The following is a 24,124-nucleotide window of genomic DNA, read 5'->3' on the forward strand; positions in this document are numbered from 1 at the left end:
TTTTTGTCCTTATCTTGAAACTTTTTTTGTATATTCATAAGTCCTGTACTTTTTATATTAATAAAAAAAACATACAACATATAAAAATTGTTGTTGAGTAGGAGTAATTGTTATTGAGTTGTAGCCATGTTTCATTAACCAAGAAAAGAAGAAAAAAGTTTACAATTATACATTAGTCAATTATCTGTTACATTCAGTATGTCCTAAATATGAGAAGTAAAGTATCATCCAGATCTATACATGAATGACATTTACAAAAAGTTTTATATGTAACTAAGGCTTTTTGATATGGGCAATCTTTATTGTTGTGATAATGGTAAAACATAAAAATGTTTCCAATTTAACAGCCATACAGCTCGACCCTCATGCAGGGATAATATCCACTTCTATAGCCTTGTGGATGGTAGCGGATAAATCGTGCCACCTTTGGTGCTGGTAGCTCATCAGTATACGTACTTCTACCGCCATGAAATGTCTGGAAATATTTTTGAATAGTCTTTTATTTGATAAAAAAATACGGTCATGAAAAATGGCATTTAGAATGACAGGAACAATGTTTCCGTTTTAATTCAGCACTAACACTGCTCTTCACATATTATGACCTTATTGATATTTTATCCGATTTTAAACAATAAAAATGCATTGCTATTTCAACAACATTGTGATCTATGTTATTTGAATATTTTAGATAACAACAATTGTATTCCATAAACAATAATGTGATATGTAATATAAAAGGAATTAACAAAATTACCGACCTCATGACCAAATATTCGTTAAATAAAAAATAATAAAGTATACTTGAAGTGGCAAAGTAAAAAAAATGAAAAAAAACACTATGTTTCTGGTAAAGTTATAATAAAGTGGTATAATGGGATAACTATGGTCTTCGGCTAACCAAATATCCCACTTCAAAAGTAGCTTTAAAGTTTCGTAAAAGGAATCTTTTGTGCACAAAATTCAGAATGGGTAAAACAGTGGTCAACTCAGCGTTTGACTATACGAAAGTCGTATTCTGTTCCAGTTTTATATTATTTTACCTCATATGAAATTATTCACAAATAATAAGTTGATAAAATTAATTTTTCACACTTTTTATTGTAGTAATGAAGACCATAGATTTCCGGTATATTTATTTACACTTTTGAAACTTTAATTAACTGAAAAAAACTAATTTGAAAATAATGCAGTCACACATTTAGATATACGGATGAGGTTAGAAACATTTCTTATCGCGTAATCATTATACCATGGAAACCGATTTGTTAACCGTGTCATGGTTTTCCTGTTCATTTCCTCTTCCTTTTTTTTTCTTGACTTGATATTTTATAAACAACATGATAGTTGTTTCTAGAAAAGCATAGAACGCTCACCCCACTGGTGCATCTGGTCCTAGCTCCCACTTTTACGTATTAACTTTTACTGCTATGTGCATGTTTCCGTGGTTATTTCATATTTGGTCTTTGTATATGTACTCGTTTTATAGTCATTATCCTTATTTAATGTTCTCGGAGTATCCTTCGAATTCTTCTCTTCATTACATTACTCACATGAATTCCATTTGTATCATTAAGGAATTGAAAGTTGACACCATCGACACTTGTAGAAATAGTGTAACCATCCACGTAATAATTGGAATTATAATACTGGTATCTTGTTTTATATACCTTCCTTACATCTCCTAAAACGATTAGACTGTGAATTTAATAAGTCGGTTTTTTATTTGGCTTGCTTTATTTCTTTTAAACGAGACAGAAGAGATCCAATCCAAGGACTTTGATCGAGCTCTCCGGTTTTACCATGATATACATGTATGCATTCACAAGATGTCCCTCATTTTTGTTTTTCAATGAAATGAATATACCAGTTTGTATAAATTTATTTCAGTATCATTTATTTTAAAAACTACTTGAACATGACATGATGCCTATCGATTATATCCTTATTACAAGTCTACGAAACACTACAAGTCAATCAAAACCGCAAATAATTGTAACAGAAAATATGTTATTTAACAGAATTCAAGAAGAAATGGTATCATTACCATTTGGAGAAATATTTTTAAATGTAATCGATGAAGACGGGGATATTTATTTTTTGAACAGTTAACACCTATGACAAACCTCTCTATCTTTCGGTTCGTCTTGAAGTATAAAGTGTGCCTATATGTACTTGCATCATCATATTTACTACGTATTTGTCCAAGTAATTTTTTTGAATTTAAATATTTGCCTTGCACATGTCGAACTTAATTACATTTAATTGTTTCCAAAGTCAGTGAATCGAACATGAGGCACTCCAGAGTTATTGGGGATACCAGAAGATATCGGGGATGCGATTGTAGGAAGTGGAAGGATTCGATAATAAGGATGCTTTAAGTTCCAATCACAAAGAAATTCAGAATTCCTTAATGGAGACAGGCACAAAAATGCGGCGGGTTAAAGTACTTTGGCGAGATCACTACAATCTTTTAAATCAGGCCACTGTGGAAGAAATATTACACAATTACACACACTGAAACATCAGTTCAAAAATGTATTAGGCCCTTGTTTATGCTACAACGGAAATGAAGAAACTGGATATAAATTACTAAGAATGGTTTTGTGGTTGATAACTGGTTCTGAATAGGAAAAAAGTGAATCCGGTGTGTTTTCGACATGAATCATCTCCTGTCTGATTTTATAGAAGATTGCTACTTGATATGCAAGAATACAGCTCTAGTACAAACTTTTCATTTATACCATATATCAACCCCATTACCCATTCTCCTCATCCTCATTCCCCGCTGAGATTTCCTCATCCACATTCCCCACTGAGAATTCCCCATTTTCCATACAAAAGTTAATATCCTCCCATATAATGCCCATCGAATAGTTCTTAGCAAATATGTATACTACTAAATTACACTTTTTTTTTCTCAACATGTACATTTTTTTATTGATTGAATTTAATACGTTTATCACATCAATAAATAGTTTTAAAACTAATATTCCCAACCATCTCATTCAACATCTCCGTCCCCAATATGGTATCCCAATCTTCAAACCCTAACCCACCCCCATGTTCCATAGAATAAGAAGTTTTCACCATACCAGTATTGAAGAAGGCGTTTGTACCTAAATCGATCTGTAACCAAGCGTTATTGTTAGCTCCGCACCAATAGCTTCCTCCACCATACCTTCCATTAGAGGCTAGGTATGTACTTTGTGACAGGTATGCAGACATCTGGGCATCAGGTATTTTCCTCTTATCAGCTACACCGAAGGCATTGTTTTTGCAATCTAAGATCAAATCATTCAAACAATGTCAAAAGAACCAATTATCAGATAATGGAAATAAATGCTACATTGTAGCGTAGGTATATCAAAAAGAAAAAAAACGAATTTCAAAACGAATTGATATCCGAAAAAAAAAACAAACCCGTGAACACAAAAAAGCAAAAGACGAATAGCAAGCCATATAAAATTGTGTTAAAATATATAGGTAGTATTGAGCCGATTGTAACGGGGTGTTTGGCGAGCAATAGAACCTGGTTTAACCCAACTTTCATATTGAAACGCATGTACCAAAACAGTACCATTGCAGCGGGTTTCCAAATGTCCGGTCTTGACCTAATATTGCCATTTATAATACGGACTTTCCCGATATACATTCCTTTTGACTACGTGTTAATTGATCATTTCCATTTACAACATATTTGTCCAGTGGGTGGACTTATTTTTTTCAATATACGGTTGGTGATCAAATGGGAACAAACAGTACTCTACAACCCGCTGACCCATCCTTTCATTTTTTATGAGGCTTGCTTAGTAGCCGATCTTATCTAAAAAAAAGGAACGGTCATGGTTTTATATAACATACCAATATCACACTTTTGCCCACTGTATTGGTCCGCACAAATACAAGAAAACGTGTTGTTTCTCTGATCAACACATGCGCCTTTATTTTGACAGGGATTTGATTTGCAATTGTCTTTACCTGGATTAAAAGATATTTCGATAATTTGTAGTTTAGTGGAGTCCGAGTTGCTCATTTGCTTTTGTTACTTTGTATGTATGATTTTAGTTTATGTTCTTTGTTGTGTATGCTTGTTTTCCATGTCTGGTCTTCGTCCCTGGATTACATTCTTTTGATTACCGCTATAACATTGGTACCCTTGGTTATTCTTTGAATACTTCAAACGTACAATCTGTTGAAGCTGCCGATTTTTGCGGATTCTGTCTATGGAACATATTCGTGGGTATTAATTTTCACGGTTTGAAAAATTATCAGCGATAGATTGTGTATTTGTTTGGTTTCTTTTTTACGCGATTTTCTGTCAACAACGAAAATGGCGAAAATCAGTACACTGCAAAATTTGATATATTTACAGTGAGTATATGCTATGGTACTCGTATGAAGTGTAATAAAAGTTAAATTACGAAGTACAGCCCATGAAGAAATTTTAAAATAATTGTAGAAAATTTTCTCTTACAAAATGTTAGATAAATAGTTCTACTCATCCTGGGTGTTGCAAATACGCTACGCCATTGTTTCTTCCATTTTATCAATTTGATAATAAGGAAAATTTATGGTACAATGCTTACCAATTACTTCCATTTTGAACACTGAGTCTGCGTACTTAGTTTGATTGTTGATGGCTCTGATGGTGAATGAATACAACCGTTCTATATCGGGTACTTCACCGTTAAGATATCCACCATTTTCATCAAGTGTTATACCATGAGGTAGGTTTCCAGCAATTAGTCTGTATTCAAGATCACTGTCATCAGGGTTCTGTCAAAATTTCAGAATCTTAATGTAATATTTCAAAGCCACCAAACAAAGAAACTAAGAAAACAAAACATTCAAAAGTGATATTACAAAATAGGTACCCAACAGATAAATGGGGATACAAAATACCCTTTGGTTATCGTAAAACTTTCCTTGTTTATTCACACTTTACTTTACGCTTTTGGGTTTACCATCAACATATTTCTAGCACCTTTTAAATACTGATTTTATCAACTTTGTTAGGAAGCAGTTTTATGCTGCCTAGTTGTATTGCAACAAATTGGAAACAGCTAGCCTGAATAGGATTGGGAGATTTAGCGCATTATATACCTTGTTTGATCCTCTGTTTCCTTTATAAATGCCTGTACACACCAGGACCATTGCAGTTGTTTCCAATTTTCTATTTATTTTTTGTTGCCTTTTTATTACCATGTTTTTTGTTGTTTTTGTAATGGCCAACATTTGTCGTGAGGTAATTGGCTTTCGGTACCTAATTATGAGTAAACTATCACCAGATTGTAGTTGTCATTTCTATTACAAAACTTTACAATGGATGCTCATCAAAACTGCCAACCTCATTACCGTTTATTTTGGTATAATTACAAATAGAAACATGAGGTCAGACAAGCCTATGAAATAGAAAGCATTTGAGAGGCTGATACGAAATCATATTGCATAGTTGAAGTGGAAATAAATGAGGATAACAATAAAATACCGAACCCTAGAATCAAATCAAATCCCAAACAAATCTGGCAAAATAGATATTACACCACCGGAGCAGCTGGTATCGCAGCTGTCCTGGCTTGGTACAGATATTTCAAACGAAATGGGTTAAATAAAGGCTTCAAAGTGCGCTAAACCTCCTTCTTTCATCACGGCGTGAATATACCAGTGGTGTTTAAATACCAATTTGCATGCTATTGTCATAATTAGCGATCACATCAATTGAAATGAAACCAAACATTGTGCGGAATGAATGGATACAACACATCAAATTCATGTATATTTTCCTGATATCTGATAATGAATGTTGTACATGTATATTTTCCTGATATCTGATAATGAATGTTGTACATGTATATTTTCCTGATATCTGATAATGAATGTTGTACATGTATATTTTCCTGATATCTGGTAATGAATGTTGTACATGAATTAATAGCCGGTATATTCAAGTGCTAAACTTGGAAATGATCTTTAGACTTTTAAGGATACTGAATTTTCCTTACCAAAGATTTGTCAGAAATTTTACAAATAATGTTCTGCTTACCAATTTATTCGAGAGTAATTTATCTTCGTTAATTTTAAGAGACAGAAAATGTCACGAAAAAAATCAATGCGAAAAGGTCCCTTTAGGTACCAGTATCGTATTGCATATCCCTGAGCGGGTGTACGTCAAAACATGGATGCCATAAAAATATAGTGCATTTTCTTTTTGCCTCTCTACAAACTAATGTTTTGTCAAAAGACATGAACAATGACTTAAAAAATAGAGCAAACATCACACTGTAAGATGAAGAACTTTTTTAAAAGAAAATCTAACATAATATCATAAAAATGTTCCACTGAAAAGGTTGGTTTGGTGAGTGCAAAACGAAAGTGAAAGTAGGGAAAATGGCTATTTATAGTTCAAGACTACTTTTCTGTCCAATCTTCGTGGACTCACCCTATTTTCTTTGCGGGAAATTATTTTTTCACATGTCCTTAGAAATGCTACATAAGTGAAAGTTTTATTGAATCAATTTACATATTTTTTTAAAAATCCTAAAAATATGCACTTCACTATAGAAGTCTATGGGAAAATTAATACGATACTGAGACCTAGTAAGCCAGTTTTTCAAGTAAAGTTAGATATTCAGCAAGTGGTCTTTACCAGCTGAAAAAGTAGTACCCCAATACAGGTAACACTTTTAAGATGAATTAGCCAACTTTTGAACCTGATTTTTTATGGTAGCTCTGGTTTTTTGCATTTATGGTTAATCTTTACCAAATTTGGAAATGCATTTTGTTTTCATGAATTTGTAGGATATCAGTTCAATAAAATTATTATCTTGACTATTTATGATGAGCATATCTATATTCAGGTAACCTAAAGCAAGTAATACTCCTGCATAAAGGATAGTTTTCAAGTTACAACACATTTTAAGTATGTGGTTAGGACTTGAAAATAGTCATTTTCCATACATTTCCTCTTATATATGAAAAAATGAATATTTTTTTTATTTTTTGTTTTTCTTTCAAATAAATAGCTAAAATGAGTTGCCATATAACTGTGTGGTTGATTTAAACACAGAAATGTCACAAAAGTCATCAGCCAATTTTTTAGTGGACTTTTTTTAGTGGTTCAAATGGACAGATTCTAATGCGGCAAGAAAAATAATGGTGTTTTTTCATATAAAAACTGAATTTTTTCAAAAAGTATCTAAAGCAGACAATTGTTATTATAATATTTATACCAGTAAACTATATTTCTTGCATCATAGCTATCTGTTTTAAAGAAAAAGTCCTTTTCCTGTCACATTGAGGTCCATTTGTATCTGCCTGGGGTACCAAAATGGCTTAAAATCTGTCTTTTCTGCATATGAAAAGCTGTATTTTTTTAAAACTATGATATTGGTATAATTTTTTCTGGATTTATTATAATTGAAATGACCATATCTATAGTTTAAAACAGATGGTTGTACCGGTCATTATACTTTACTTTAAACAAGAGGCTCCCTTGAGTTAAAGACAAAAAAGGAGGTTCGGATATTAATATTTCCATATATGGAACTCACAAGTGGGGATTAAATAATGATTTGGAACTCATAGTACAGCTCATGTATCTACCATGTCAGAATAAACCACAAAGTTGCTTAGTTTGATTAATGCAGCAGCTTTTTATCAAAAGTAATATTTTCTGGCTAACATTGAGATATTAGTCTTATGCCTGGAATAGGGTACCTATATAAGAATTTTAATAGAAAACTCATGTTTGTAGCAGGGCAATGATATTCTGAATTTTCAGTATGGAAATGAATACTCTAGCAGAAAAACAACAACTTTTAGGATTATATTGAAATGTTTATTAGTAATAGGTACCAGTATCGTATTGCATATCCCTGAGCGGGTGTACGTCAAAACATGGATGCCATAAAAATATAGTGCATTTTCTTTTTGCCTCTCTACAAACTAATGTTTTGTCAAAAGACATGAACAATGACTTAAAAAATAGAGCAAACATCACACTGTAAGATGAAGAACTTTTTTAAAAGAAAATCTAACATAATATCATAAAAATGTTCCACTGAAAAGGTTGGTTTGGTGAGTGCAAAACGAAAGTGAAAGTAGGGAAAATGGCTATTTATAGTTCAAGACTACTTTTCTGTCCAATCTTCGTGGACTCACCCTATTTTCTTTGCGGGAAATTATTTTTTCACATGTCCTTAGAAATGCTACATAAGTGAAAGTTTTATTGAATCAATTTACATATTTTTAAAAAATCCTAAAAATATGCACTTCACTATAGAAGTCTATGGGAAAATTAATACGATACTGAGACCTTTATCGTGAAATACAAATTAAAGTAAGTATTCGTCGCAAGTAACCAAAAAAGTTCCTCTATCGCGAAAATACACAGCTGCGAAAATATATTGGTTTACAGACTAACTTACCCTGGCTTCTAACTTAATATGAATCGTCTGTCCTCCCTCAAACGTTCCAAAAAAACCAAAATGGGCATGGGATAACCATAAAGGAGGTAGTGTCTGTGCCATCTAAAGAGGATCTTTAACGTTAAAGCATCAGAACAAAGAAAAGTAACCGCGTCACTTATGCTCCGATTGTAGCAATAAGATCAGATATATAATATGAATGGGACATTTTTAAAATATATACAATATACAGTAATGATTTGAGTAACATTTGTTTGCTTTAACAAATAAGAACACTGTTTGACTTCTAACCGATTGCAGTATCACAGTAAGATATAGCAGAATATAAAAGCTATAACATTTTCGTTATTGTGTTTCAGGATAAGTGTATGAAGACTTACTTTTATCACCTCAAGTAGGTCTTGGCCATCGAATCGCAATGTCCCTTGTGGTCCTGATTTGAGGAAGAGGTCTTTTGCATATGGATTTGACTTTAAATAAATGACTTTGAACTTAATTTTACTAGACTAATCCGACATGTGTGTTATTATTAATCATGGTATTGCTTAACTGTAAAGTATTTCTTCTGAACTCATGATAATGAATGCACCGTTTTCTGCATACATTAGTAATGAAGCTTAGTATTTGTGGGCAGTTTCGAAAATATCGAACTTTTTCTAGTAAAAGAGAAGAGATAAACTATTGATTCTATGGAGAATGTGTTAGGTATCACAAGACAGGTTGGTTGGTTTTTATTATGAGTCTATAGTTTTCGTTTTCTCCTCTCGTGCATTTCATGTCGATAATAGAAATATGGAATTGTTTCAACTTTATGTTTGTTTTTTCTAAATGTAATGTTCTTTAACAAAATAAAATGAACATATTTCCGATTTGATCTCTGTAGACAATCGATTTGGTATATCATCTGTATCAAAACTTATACACAAGATTATTCAGTACTTATTTGTGATTTTCTATGTTCATTATTACATTATATGCAAAACAGCTTTACAGAATTGTCATCAGCAGTGGATATGCTTTGGGAATAACATAGTGTGAAAACATGCGGAGTAATAGGTAGTACACAGGAAGTGGTAATCAGGTCTACTCGGTTGATTGATTACTACTTACCTGCAAGTGAATGTCTCCTGAACTCTGTGCTTTGATGATAACATTTGGAACATTGATATCAAGAACACTGCAAATTAATAAACGTTTTAGGAATGCAAGGTTTTAACAAACTCATTACCGAAAATCATATACACACGCACCGCACACATACAGTTATGTGAAGTGTTTACCGTAGAAAAAAGACTACTCTTGATACAAAAGTTTAATATATGTTTGATTAATTAAGCAGCTGTCTACATATAACTCAGACAGGAGTTGCTTCATACATGTCAAAAACTCACCGAATTCAATTCTAGCGCTTGTTCAGAAACACTTATTGATTATATATCAGTCTGGTTTAATTTGTTGTCGCCTTTTGAGAAGAAAATTATATAGATTGTACATGAAATTGGCACTTTAAAAGAGCTATTGAGTTAAGGTTGACTTTTCCTGTGAGCTGACTGTATGATTTTCTCGAAAATACAGATCTGAATACAGAAAGGATTATCGTTATATAACACATATTATGATTTAAAAAAAAAACGTCGTTTGTTTTGTGTTTTTACACCATGAATTACCTTACTATTGGCAGTGACTGAATTTAATATGAGTTGGTACTAATATATTACTACTCTAAAATGCTCGTACCAAAATAAAAAATAGGGTAGCATAAAACTTCAATGAGCTAATCTTTTCGTTATGTTGTCGTTTGTCATTGAGAATCCACATTTCTATATTTACCGTTCTTTTTGTAATACTTCTTATGCTTTGTTTCAAGGGTATATAATAAACTAAATTTGTCATATATTGTCGCCTTTCATTGAACAGCATAGTGAATATTTTGGCAGAAGCAGGGCCAGTTTTGCCTGCTGGAACACTTAAATTGTTTTTCCCTGGGATTTTTACCCTGTGCGGATTTATTCTTTTTGTTTTCCCATTGTTTCATGTTTTATGGTCGTCTTAATGAACTCGTGGATCGTTATGGTGTGTAAGACGATTTGTTGAATGCGTCATACTTCATCTTTTCTCTTTCTTCTACCCCAGACTTGACTTTTTATTGTCTATATCGGCGGGAGTTTCAAGAAAACCAGACGCTTATCCGACTGATGCACCTGGTTCATGCTCCCGCATTTTAGTGGAGTCCGAGTTCCTCATTTATTTTAGTTGCTTTGTTTATTTCGTTAGTTTTGTGTACTTTGGTGTGAGTCTGTTTTTCCTGCCTGGTATCTGTCCTTGCATTACATTCGTTTGATTTCCATTAAAAGATTGGTTCCCCTGATAAATCATTTTCCTTGTCAGTTTTTCGGGTGCGTTTTATGTCTTTATGTTTTATGTCAAAGGTATATTCCCCCTTTGGTATGTTTTAATTTCATTGGCAAAACAGTTACTCATAATTATTAAAATTTCTTTTAAACTTATAATTTTATCGAATTGATTTTATCCAGATCGTAATTTGTATTGAATCTATTTCAAGATTAATACAAAATACTTGAAATTGTCAGAGATAGGAATATCTTTTGACCCTGAAAACCCCCATTAATCTCATTTTTCTGATGTTATAAATGTCAAGGTCATATTTTTTTTTATTTCAATCATTTGTCAATCGTAGAGCAATTGTTAAAATTGAATTCCTAAAAGAATAAAGAATATATTACATTTTACTCACCCATCCTCTGATCGAACATTCTTGGAAAACAAGAAAAGAACCAACCAAAAAACTACATACAAACTCATAATCACTGGCGTTCGTGCTGATGACATGTTTTGAGGACACTTGTACTTTAAGACATTATTATGTTTCAAGGCATTCACGACCCTTCAAGTTATACAAACAGAATAAATATTAGTACTGTAAATTTGAATTATTGTTTATCTTCTTTTTATCTCCACAGTGTGAACATTTTTAAGTCGGGTGAATATGTGTTTGCAAGGCTTCCTGGTGTTAGATGGAATTTGGGATTTCGTACAGTGATGCTGCACAATTGCAATGTCAATTTGCTGTCAAAATAATTTTGGTACCTCCCTGAAATATGTAAATAATTTCTTAACCTTTTGGGTAACTTTGTATATTGTTAAGACAAAATGGCGGTTACGAGTTATTTTGTAATATGTGCGTTGATCCCGCTTACAGCATATGGCAGGTAATCTTTGTTAAACGTTTCCTCTTTGTTTATATTATAAGTATCTCTCCAAATTGTATATCCTAAGTCAATGTTAATGTGTAGATTTAAATAAAAAAAACTGTTTATATTTTTTCTACAGCTTCTTCCAGATTGATTATCCAAATGTGAACATTTCTGCCGATCCCAACGGAGATCTTACTTTTGAGGTAATATTATATTTCAAACTAACCAAGCTTTTCATTCAAATAAAAATAAATAACTTTTAATTTTGATTCGTAAATGGAATTTTTCATCCTATTTTTAATTTACATTTTGCGAAAGACCACAATCACCTTAAAATGTTTAACATGTAGTACTGGTCTTCATACATTTCTGATTTCTTAGTAGGAAAGTATTGCTTTGTTTCACTGAAATAGAAACATTTTGCCGTTCTTTTATCTAATTTGTAATTTCGCGAATGAAGAAAGAGTAATCAAGGTAACCAGGATTCTGGCGGAAATCAACAAGGATATAATCCAAAAAGGGACAAAGACCAGATATGGAAAACAGACATACAAAACAAAGAACATGAATTACAAAAATGATACTTACAAAGTAATGAAAGTAAATGAGCAATTCGGACTCATAGCATAGACCAGATGCATCGGTATAGGGTAAGCGTCCTCTGCTTTTGAAGAAAAACCCGCCGAGTTGCTCATAAAAAGTCAAGTCAAGGGAGGGCGAAAGAGGAAAGGAAAACTATGACACGTTGAATAGCTCAATTTTCTTGGTGTAGATGGATACATCGTAACAATCTACGAGTTCATGATGACGACCAACGAGTTCATGATGGCGACCATAAAACTTCTGTAGTGATGACCCATCTAGTAGCAACAAAGCCCGTTCAAGAAGACCGATTGTAAGAATTTAAGCCTAGCGCGATACAAAAATGTCTGTGTAGCTCTGTCATAATGTATGAGTTGTGATATGAAAACTCCATACGAAGGTGCTGAGGAAAAACGTAATCAGTTTACTTTAATGAAGCAAGGTTAATCTACTTTATTATGCTAATAGCCTTAAAAATCCCATAGAAAATAAGATAAAAAGGAACGTTTATTTGCATTTTAATTCGGCAAATTGTACTAATATGTAATTTATTTGATCAATCAAAATTTTCTTTTGTTTTACATAGGCCGGGACTCGAGGTGACGTCATCTTGGAACCAGGAAAAGGCGGTACTGTTTTTATTGCTGGGACCGACCTAAGGAAGTTTATTCAAGTTAGAATCTTTAACAAATCTTTTTAACCATATTTCATTTAGAATTAAGGCATACATCAAGCTTTTACAGTTCTTTACAGATTAAAAGAAATGTTGTTTAAAAGGATTGTATTTGTCATGTTTTAGAAAGTAAAGAGTTTGCCACCAGTATGGACGAAACAATCAGTGCATGGTACCCTGGGAACCTTTACTTCCGGGTCAGCAGTATCTGTGTCAGTTCAGGCTTTGGTTAGTCTTTTTTCATACAGATAAAAAAATAACTTTTTCCATTACTCTATGTGTTTATATTACACATATTTATCATGGCCAACTTGAATGTTCTTAAAGAAAATAGATATTTATGATAAGATATTCTTACCACATATAGATGTTCATATTTGCGTATCCAGTAATGTTTCCCATCCAGAAATTCCATATTAAACTTATTTATACAAGTGACAATAACAACTTACTTATGTAAAAGTGGGTAGTAAAAGCATAATCAAGACTTAATAAAAAAAACATTAACTTTACCATGACATCTGCAAACGTCCACACTTATTGTGGGAAGTTGATTTCTTCTAGGATCCTGATGGCGGAAACATTACCTACCAACAGGTATCCGGACATCTTCCTCCTGGTACAAATCTTAACAGCAAGAACGGTCACATCACGGGTAGGGCCCCTGATGTGGACGCTACATACACATTTACTATCCGAGCAACTGACTCGCATGGAAAATATGCAGATGGCAGTTTCTCGATAGATATTCGAGGTAATGCTAATGTTTCATGGACAACGTGAAGATGGCAGTTTCTCGATAGATCTTCGAGGTAGGGCTAATGTTTCATGGACTATATACAGATGGCAGTTTCTCGATATTTATTCAGGGTAGGGTTCATGTTTCACGGACTATATACAGATGGCAGTTTCTCGATAGTTATTCAGGGTAGGGTTCATGTTTCATGGACTATATACAGATGGTAGTTTCTCGATAGTTATTCAGGGTAGGGTTCATGTTTCATGGACTATATACAGATGGCAGTTTCTCGATATTTATTCAGGGTAGGGTTCATGTTTCATGGACTATATACAGATGGCAGTTTCTCGATAGTTATTCAGGGTAGGGTTCATGTTTCATGGACTATATACAGATGGCAGTTTCTCGATAGTTATTCAGGGTAGGGTTCATGTTTCAATTATGTTCCCAATACTAATTTAAATATCAATTACGCTAACAATAAATAACCATGCCGGTCACGTCGTTACACGAGATTTAAGCATCATCGAAAACGAATCTCTGCGTAAGGTCCTTTCTGAAGGTCACAAATACCGTGAACCTCGCTCCATAAATTGGAATTATAATTTTAAAGTTGTTATGAATGCTGTGGAGGACTACGCAAGACAATGGATAAAACGAGAACAAGAAGGCATTGATTCTCCGTCAGAGTGGGTAAATGCCATCAGGTCTTTTATTTTGAAACGAATGAAAGATTTAAGTAGGCCAATGAGTGTCATTGTTATGTCAGTTTTTTCAAAGAACCCGATGTAGCAAAAACATTGTCTACTATACATGACAAATATGTTGTCGTACTAGCAGACAAAGCCCAAAACAACATTTTTTTTGTTTGCAAAACGTATAAAATCCAATGCTTATTATCAGAGGTAGACGTAAAGCATAATCGCAGTGATAAGACCTATATTTCCACCACGCTCTCCAAAGATGGGATAGTGGAAAACCATAAATCTGTGCTATCATCTTTTTGTCTCTCTACCAAACACGATGATTGTGATTTACCATCTGTGTACTGGATTCCTAAACTCCACAAAAATCTATACAAACAACGTTACATAGCTGGATCAGCAAAATGTACCACCAAACCTCTTTCAAAACTTTGAACTTCTACACTCATAGATGTCAAAGAGAGTCTCCAATCCTACCACAACACTTGTTACTCCCGTAGTAGTATTAATTCAATGTGGATCCTGAAAAATTCGAGAGGTCTTCTGAAAACCCTCAATTCAATATTATCATCAGAATATAATAGCATTAAACCCTATGATTTTTCAATACTGTATACTTCTATTCCCCAAAATAATTCAAAATCATCTCCAAATATACACGAGAAGATGTTTTCAAAATGCTGGAATTTTTTATCGACAACATATTTGTCTAGTGTAGTGGACACGTTTTTCAACAAACGGTCGGCGTTCCAATTGGAACAAACTGTGCTCCTCTACTTGCTGGTATATTCCTTCACTTTAATGAGGCTGACTTTATAGCTGATCTAATCCGAAAGAAAGAATATCGTTTATCTAGATCCTTTAATCTCAGTTTCCGCTATATATATGAAGTATTATCTTTAAACAATCGTAGTTTCGGGGATTTGATCCATCGCATCTACCCTAAAGATCCTGAGATAAAGGATACCACAGACTCTGTGAAGTGAGCTTCATATCTTGACCTACACTCAGAGATCGATGGTAAAGGAAAACTATTGACTAAACCTTACGACAAGCATGAGGTATTTTCATTCAGAATTGTCAACTTTCCTATTGTCTGTGGCAACATCCCTTCGGCACCTGCATATGGAGTTTTCATGACATAACTCATACGTTATGCCAGAGCTTGCCGTAAATACGCAGACTTTTTGTATCGCGCTAGGACTCTTACAATTAGGCTTCTGGAACAAGGTTATGTTGCTTCAAGGTTGAAGTCATCATTATAGAAGTTTTATAGTCGTCATCATGAACTCGTGGATCTTTACGGTTTATCCACCTGCACTATGAAAACTGATTTTTTCAACGTGTAATAGTTTTCCTTCCCTCTTTCCTCTACCTCGGACTTAAATTTAATGAGCTACTTAGCTGGTGTTTCTAGAAAAGCTGAGGACGCTTACCCTACCGGTGCACCTGGTCCATTTCCCCCGTTTTAGTAGAGTCCGAGTTACTCATTTACTTTTGTTACTTTGTATGTATTATTTAGTTACGTTATGTTCTTTGTTGTGTTTGTCTGTTTTCCATGTTTGTTTTTGGTCCTTTAATTACGTTTTTTTTTTCGCTAGAATCTTGATTCCCTTGATTACTCTTCTGCAAGTGTTCCAACTTCGTTATATTTAGAAAATATTTAAGCATAAAACAAAGAGTTTACAGGCGCTTTTTTACATGTAATTTAGATATGAAAAATGTTTATTTAGAATTTCTACAAAGCATGTATGTAAACAATATAGTGCTTGCCTTTTTGTTCAGTTGCCTAAACATGAAATAAACTATTTTCCGTAAGCTTGAAAGTATTACAGAAAATAGCCAGAACCAGAAAACAAGTTTGTTTTGTTATAGAAAGAGACCAGTGTCTTAGCAGTCCATGCAGGCACGGTGGAACTTGCTCGGATGGTTTTAATGGCTTCAATTGCACATGCGCACAGGATTATGGCGGCAACTTGTGTGAAATAAGTAAATATGAATTCATGTATACTATATATTTGTCAATGGCTCCATAGATCGTGCTTGACTTAACTGTATCACGAATAAGATGATGAAGCAGAAACAAGAAGCAGTGTACCCATTACTACTATTTATATGATGATAACATGAGCATGTGACGTCTTACCCCTACTTGTTTTTGTTCCAAGACGTAGTTGTGGTATGACTCATTTCAACTGAATGGTTTCATTTGCTTATGCATGTAACCGAAACGTGTTACTAATGTACAAAACCAGTATGCAAATAAAGTTTTAACATATTAAAATTAAAGACTGGAACAAAATAAGTCTTGTTTACCTTTGCATAGTTAGAAAAAACGTACGGTAATTAAAACGAGTTGAATTTAGATCTTAAAGGCATCTTTTATTGTTTATGGGCAGGACAATACAAAAAAAAACAGAACAAAATAGACCTATAGTGAAACAATGGACGAGCATGCCGTAGTAACGGATTTTAATAGATACACTAATGCCTAACGAATTATCAGCTTTAACTAAATGAATGCAAAATCGATATTTATGTTTAGAATTGATTTTTAGAATTAATTTAATCGGTTTTGTCCACAATATGTAACTCTATATAACCGAAAAAATACTACATCAAGGTTTTCGATATCACAAGCTCGTAAAAACATTCACAATTTTATTAATCAATACAAGGAACAAATTCTCAAATACAGATGTAAAGGATTAATACGTGCGGCTCACCCTTTGTTTTACGGTAACATTCTACACGAAGGACGGAAGGCTTGATACTCACCTAATAATTAAATTGAACACTTTAATAGGCTCATTCGTAAGGGAAATAGTTATGATATTGTTGTCAAATCGTTAAGGGTAGCTTTTTTGGTATTAACATTGACTCGATCATAGGTTCTTTACATAGAAATTAAAACACTATATTTAAAAGCAGTTTTTGGGATGACTTAAGCTGTGTCCTTATTCTTTGACTTATGATGTACCGTGATTCTCAACCTACGTGGAAAGAATTTGGATTGATTTTACATACGATGGGGACATAACTTTTTTGGAGGTTAGAATTGGCCTGGAGCTGGCATGCCAGTTAATTGCTACATGTAGTAGTCTTTAGTCTGTACATTTGTATAATTTATATTCCGTATTTTTTATTTCCGTTGTAGCAGGACGCAGACCTCTTTGAATTTATTTTAGGTGTGTTAATTGTGTAATATTTTTTAAATTTTAAAGGGGAGGATTGTGATCACGCGAAAGTATTTTAACACTGCCGCTATTTTGTTCGCTTGTCCCAGGTCAGGAATTTCTTTCCTTTGTATAACTTGTTTCGTTTTTACCGTCAGTTTATTTTCATGTTACTTGAGTAATGAGGGGCAACTCTTTCGCTGCACCTGTGTATAATGAAGTTTTAGGACCAACTGCAGTCTGCCCTGTTGTGTGAGGGCTTCCTCGTTGTTCATTGAAGGTGACCTTGGGCTGACATTTTAATCAAAGTAGGGCTGTTGTCTCTTTGACATATTTATCATACCTATTTTCGTCACATTAATGCACTTATGAAAAATCGAACTCGGCATAAACAACAGATTGGTATATTAAGTTTTCAAAACTAATGATGATACCCAATAGATGACAAAACAAAAATGTTTGTTTCCGGAAACTTGTTGACATGTTAAATCGATTTTGCAGATTGTCCTTCTAATGCATTTGGTGTTGACAATGGTAAGAAGACAATCCCAGACGCTCAGATGGCTGCCCACTATACTTTTCAGACAATGACTGCTGCACATGGACGTCTGAACAGTAATGATGGATGGGTTGGAACCGGAGGCGGTTCCTGGCTTCAGGTGAGCATGTTAATGCAAACGATTATTTCATGTTTATAATGTTGATGAGTGGAATGCTTTAAAGATTACCATTCCATATAATATCAGACGGGAGGTAATTTTATCAAATAAAAAACACAACAAATTTACTGTATATCTGATTCAGAAACAGTTGTAGACCAAATGACCATTGCTAGTTTGTCATTAGGTTATTGAAAATTTAAGATAAATAATAGACATTACATATGACATTGGAAACTCCAGAACGAAGTATTCCTACACTGTGAATCACCTTTATGATAGGCAGTGTCTGAGTTTTACATGAACTGGTAGCTTTCTATAAGCAGTGCCTGATTTTTAAATCGGCTGGTACTTTACTATAGGCAGTGCCTGAGTTTTACATGGACTGGTACTTTACACACTTTGATCAATAGTTATTTCATGTGACATGTTGTTGCATACTTAACAAATTGTTTCTTTGTGTTTATATTGCTTACACGTGAGAGTTATTAAAGGAACTGAGATTCTAGCGGAAATCAAAAGAATGTAATCCAGGGACAAAGACCAGACAAAGAAAACAGAAAAAAAACACAACAAAGAACATAAAACAATCAGTATAATACATACGAAGTGACAAAGCAAAAGCAAATGAGCAACTCGGACTCCGCCCACTAAAAACTGGGAGTATTGACATAACAAAATATCTTCATATCGATATCATCAACCATTCATATCCACAGTCGCCATATTGTTTCATTACTGTAATAAAATGTCTAGAAATTTTAATTTTGCTTTTAAATCAAAGGTCGATCTCGGGGAAACAAGACATGTTTACACTGTAGCCACACAAGGTTACCGCTCTTCATCCTACTACACTTTGACCTATAACCTTCAATACAGTTCTGATGGCAACACATTTAAGTATGTAGAGGACTCACAAGGTCGAGGTCATGAGGTTTGTAATCTAAGTGTAATCATCAAAAATATTAATAAAGTACACCATGGGTAAGGGGGGGTCCAAAATAAATCACTACAGGCGCAATTCTAAATTGATTACATTTGTAAATACACAAATCAAGCCATAAATGAGTGTCAACAAATGAATTTCAAAAGACACGCTAATCGTTGTTAAAACACCTTTCGATCATGGTTTGTAATAAAACAATCAGTTTTCCGACTAATTAGTTGACATTGACACATCAGGTTTAACTAACCTCGAAGTCCTATCGAGGGCTGATTGATTACCTCGAGTCATCCAATAGGTTTCGATTCATCCGAGTTCGAGTCATCCGAGGTGAAATTGTATTAGAGTAAGGGGGTGTCTTCCTCGAATGCCAACATTTTATATGTTACCTAATCCTTGAATGCCAACAAAGATACTTCAATAGATGTTTATATTATAAGGAAAGGGGTTTATATTATAACAGTAGGTGTTTATATTATAACAATAGGTATTTTTATAACAATTAAAATGTAAGGGGGGTTTTGCTGGGACTAGGTAATCAGTTCGAGTTATCCGAGATTTCGACTAATCCGAGTTCGACACCAGGCACGTAGCTGCCGTTAGGCAAAAAAGCTTTTGCCTGCACTTAATTTTGCTATTTTTTTTTTTTTTTTTTTTTTTTTTTTTTTGAGATAAAATACATCCAGGAGAGGCATAAATGATGCTCTAAAACGCTATCTCCGCGGAGCTTGGGGAGGTGGCTTCGCCCCCCCGGACCCCCTACCAGGGCTCCGCCCAGACCCCCTGCCGTAATTTTGCCTATACTTCAATTTGGCCTCAGCTACGCGCCTGGACACATCAAGATTCCAGTGTAAAGCATTGACATGATTACGATATGTATATTCAATAATGCCTTTGTATAGTTTTGAATTATGACGTTAATTGGAAACTATCATTACTTCGTTCTAGTACGATAGTTAATAACAAATACTAAGTTGATATTATTTTAAATGATTGTTTTATGCTACTCTAGGCATTGCTTTTTTATAATTACATAAGTCATCTAAGCTTAAAATCGAGTTATTTTTAGCATAATCATTCCGAAGCGCAATGTCAGCTATAAACATCACTTTCTGTTCGACGTCGTCCCGTGATCGTCGTCGTTGACATTTTTTCAAAACCCTTCTTTTCTTATACTACTTGACCAATTAAAACCCAAATTGATATGAATTTTTTCTTGGATATCCTTTTAAAACTGATCTGGGGATTTTTTAATCCGTCGAGTAACATGACTGACCGGACAAAAAAAAGTACAAAGGGTCCAGACAGCAGTTTTTCGCATACATCTACACAATCGTGAAGTTTAGCCGATTTTTAACGAGATATTATTAATAAAAATGATTAGATCTATCAGTGATCAATTTTTCGAGTTAATCTGTTCACCCATTTACGAGTAATTGCCCTTTTTTACGTTATCTTTTTCTTTTTCTCTTTTCTTTTTTTGGTGTTATTTCTTTCAAAAATCTTCTCCTCTGACATTACTAGACCAATATGAACCAAACTTGGTATATAACGAGAACAGGAATGGCGAATATGTCAAAGAGACACAACCCTACTGGCATGAAAATGTCATCCCAAGGCCACCCATTGGTCCTCAATGAACGACGAGGAAACCCTCATACCACACGAAACGCTGCAGCAGACCCCAAAGCATCATTATACATAGGTATAGCGAAAGAGTTGCACATATAAATAAACTATAAGTGAGAACGAAACAAGACATACAGAGACCAGAAATACCTGACTTGGGATAGGCACAAAAAATGCGGCGGAGTTAAAGTATTTTGACCTGATCACAGCCCATTCCCGTTCAAATCTGGCCACTGTTGCATTAATATTACACATTTAAATCTGGAAATCAGTTCAAAAAGGCATAAGTCTATTGTTACAACGGAAATAAAGAAACTGAATGTAAATTACACAAAGGTACAAACTAAGGACTACTAGAATTGATATTTCATAGAGTATTCAGAATAGAACTGATGTGAGGTTTTTTTAACCTTTGGAATACATGACAGACGATACCAAAAAATAGAACATAGCGGTAGGACAGAAGTATTTTCGCATTTATCTTCAAAAACCTTGCGTTAAACAAAATACTGATACGAGGTAAAAGTGTGCTACACGATTAGGACGAACTGTGGTCATTTTTTTATTGTTCCTTAGATATGAGCGTTATGAAATTTTATTTAAGAAAATCATGGCCGCTTTTTCAATAAACGAATGTAGCTTATTAAGCCAGGTTAGCGATTCAGGCTCTTTAGACCCTCTTCTTGTTTACTTCAATTGTTTTAGTCTAAGAATTTATAAATATTGGTTTTTTTTTTCATTGTCTTATCTTAAAATAGTTTATGCACTTGAAAAAGAAATCGGTGAACTTTACTAGAACTTTTTTTCTGGTTTTAATTGCGACAGTCCATGAATTGCCATTTTTGTAAGATTAGTTGAAAAAAATGAAACCTCTCGCCAACATTTTTCATTTTGAATAATAAAAGCCCCTACTATTTGACAATGTGAATTCATATCTGATTTTAAACATATAAAGGGAGGCAAAATGATGGCAAGCAACTACACATGATTCACATTAGTCAATTCTTCATATTTAAAAAAATATTTGAGCAGACATTACTCACAACTTGCATGGTAAATAATCTTTTAAATTTGTCAAATTAATAAAACAAAAGAAGCATAATAAACTTCAAGATACTCGAGGTCTACTAAATTAATTAAGTGTCAGTGTAAGAATCAGGCAGTAGGTGAAACATGGTATAAGAAGCCCATCATTTTGATAGTGTAATTTGACTATTTACAGCATCAGAATCAAGGAAAACAAACAAGATTTTCCATATTATGCTGGATCATTGAGTTTCATTGAAATGCACTGAAAATGAACATTTCAAGGGCAGTTAACTCTGTCAAAAACCTCATTTTTTTTGAGATTCTATTGAAAAATTTCTGAGCAACTCCAATAATGAAGAGGTCAAATAATAGTCTTTTCAAATGGAGAAAGCATCCTTGAGTGATGTTTTATTGTCAAATCGGTGGGGTTTTCACATGCATGTTTCTGATTTTTCCCATTTTGCCTGATTCTTACAAAAATTGACACCTAACTTATTTTTCCTTATAGGTATTCCAGGGTAGTGTGAATTACGACACAATTGTTAAACGTTATCTTCCGAATCCAGTTGAGGCAAGATTTGTCCGGTTTCTACCCGTGACTTGGCACAAAGGAGGAAATCCTGGACTCAGGGTCGAAGTTTATGGATGCTAATAAATGTTAAACCATTCTATAGCAAGTGAAAAAAAATGAAATTAAGCTTAGGTTTATCTTTTTACGTGTCTTTTAAGCATTTTATGTGCAGCCTATTTTTGATTTGTGTGCATGTGTTCAGTTTTTAGTTGCATGTGTTCAGTTTTTAGTGGAGTCCGAGTTGCTCATTGACTTTTGTAACTTTGTATGTATGATTTTAGTTACTTTATGTTCTTTGTTATGATTGTCTGTTTTCCATGTCTGGTCTTTGTCCCTGGATTACATTGTTTTGATTTCTGCTAAAATCTTAATTCCCTTGATTTCTCTTTCAATTTAACTCTTAGTGTGAGGTTAAGTAATAATCAAAGGATCAAGGTTTATGCATTAAGACAAGGTGCAACGGTGGAGGAAGCGTCCTCTTCTTTCGTAGAAACGCAAACTCACCGTGTTGTTCATAAAATGTCCGTCCTGGGTAGACGAAAGAAGATAGGAAAACAATAACACGGTGAACAAATCGATTATCATGATGCAGATGGATACATTGTTACGATTCACGAGTTCGTGACGACCAAAAATCCTCTGTAGTGATGACTTAAGTTTTGTAGAAACCTAATACCAGAAGACTATTTGTAAGTAAAAACACACACGATACCTTGTGGGTAAATGCTCAATTGTCAGGGGGAGGGGTAAAAAAATCAACATTCAAACAAATATTACATACTACTGAGACAAAAATCAACATTTTAACTTGATATTGATTTATCAGAGACCGAAGAGAGACAATTCCATGTGAATAAATTCCCCAGGCCATTAAAGTTAAAGTGGTCCAAATTTTAGTTAGGTACAATGTATGTTATTGCAGCACATTTCGAAAGTACGTATATATACAATATGCGTTTAGGCCTTCGCGACTTGGTTGGTGTAGACAGGTGTTCGGCTCAAAATACGTTTGAATTGAAACAATATAACTTTACAAAAAGAAATGTCTGATTTAGCCAGATATTTGAATTATTCGGGGTTAAGAGAGATCTGATTTTACTGTATGTACAAGACAAAAATGTTCCAAAGTGGTTGTTATTAAATACAGTTGGAGGCATGTTTACTTATGGCTTAAAAATGGACCACAGAGTCATTTATTTTAAATTTAATAGTACAACATTATAATGAAACTTTAAGAATGTTTTCAACTGGTAAGATCCATTGTGGTCGCCGCCGATATTTTTTAATTTAACATTTAAAACCGAATAATGCTTGCTGCAAATGCATGTAACTTAATTGCTAGACAGCAAGATTTTGATTTTTATGATGATGGAGGGTAAGGATCAAATTTTCTATCCTGCCTGTTCATTTGGAGAAAATGTAGGTTCTGTCCTCTTTTCTTCGGTTCAACGCCGAATATTTTAAATATATACTAAAACATAGCATGGAAATGCTGGATTATTCCTTTTATTCTAATGGGTTGTCACGTCCTTTTCTTCAATTTGATCCTTGACACCACATATAAATCAAATGGTAGTTCCATATTTTATACTTAAGTAACGATCAAGTTGAAATAAGGAAATAGATTCCTTTTTTTTTCTATTTTGTATCACACACATATTTATATATGCAGTGGAAATGGAAACTGTAACTATTGAAGTTCGTCATATCATTTTCAGAGACCTTCCAAATACATTCGTACAGACCCTATGATATGAGTGGCACACGGTAAATTTTAT

General features: G+C 33.8%; 2 protein-coding genes across 4 annotated transcripts; one reads left to right on the forward strand and one right to left on the reverse strand.

The window, feature by feature from the left end:
* Nucleotides 1-87: 87 nt before the first annotated feature.
* Nucleotides 88-11,364, reverse strand: LOC148613161 (lactadherin-like). 2 transcript variants are annotated; one of them, XM_088586357.1, is made up of 9 exons: nt 11,182-11,363; nt 9,537-9,603; nt 8,807-8,896; nt 8,427-8,528; nt 4,587-4,776; nt 3,862-3,978; nt 3,117-3,281; nt 1,551-1,681; nt 88-475 (listed from the first exon to the last, which is right to left on the reverse strand). In XM_088586357.1, the coding sequence occupies exons 1-9, from the start codon at nt 11,274-11,276 to the stop codon at nt 341-343; spliced, it is 1,092 nt and encodes a 363-aa protein (XP_088442483.1). In that variant the 5' UTR covers nt 11,277-11,363; the 3' UTR covers nt 88-340. The 2 variants fall into 2 exon arrangements, with proteins under 2 accessions (XP_088442483.1, XP_088442484.1); XM_088586358.1 differs by lacking the exon at nt 8,807-8,896 and having other exon boundaries at nt 11,182-11,364.
* A 168-nt stretch (nt 11,365-11,532) lies between these two features.
* On the forward strand, nt 11,533-22,478 carry LOC148613162 (uncharacterized). Of its 2 annotated transcripts, XM_088586364.1 has the most exons (9): nt 11,533-11,656; nt 11,778-11,844; nt 12,810-12,896; nt 13,023-13,124; nt 13,461-13,650; nt 16,215-16,328; nt 18,017-18,174; nt 18,959-19,108; nt 22,284-22,478. In XM_088586364.1, exons 1-9 carry the CDS (start codon nt 11,598-11,600, stop codon nt 22,425-22,427), a joined length of 1,071 nt encoding a protein of 356 aa, XP_088442490.1. In that variant the 5' UTR covers nt 11,533-11,597; the 3' UTR covers nt 22,428-22,478. The 2 variants fall into 2 exon arrangements, with proteins under 2 accessions (XP_088442490.1, XP_088442491.1); XM_088586365.1 differs by lacking the exon at nt 12,810-12,896.
* The last annotated feature ends 1,646 nt before the right edge of the window (nt 22,479-24,124 follow it).

The sequence above is a fragment of the Perna viridis genome, chromosome 6, assembly GCF_037379345.1.
Source record: "Perna viridis isolate PV_CMFRI_1.1 ecotype Kerala chromosome 6, ASM3737934v1, whole genome shotgun sequence".
Taxonomy (NCBI): domain Eukaryota; kingdom Metazoa; phylum Mollusca; class Bivalvia; order Mytilida; family Mytilidae; genus Perna; species Perna viridis.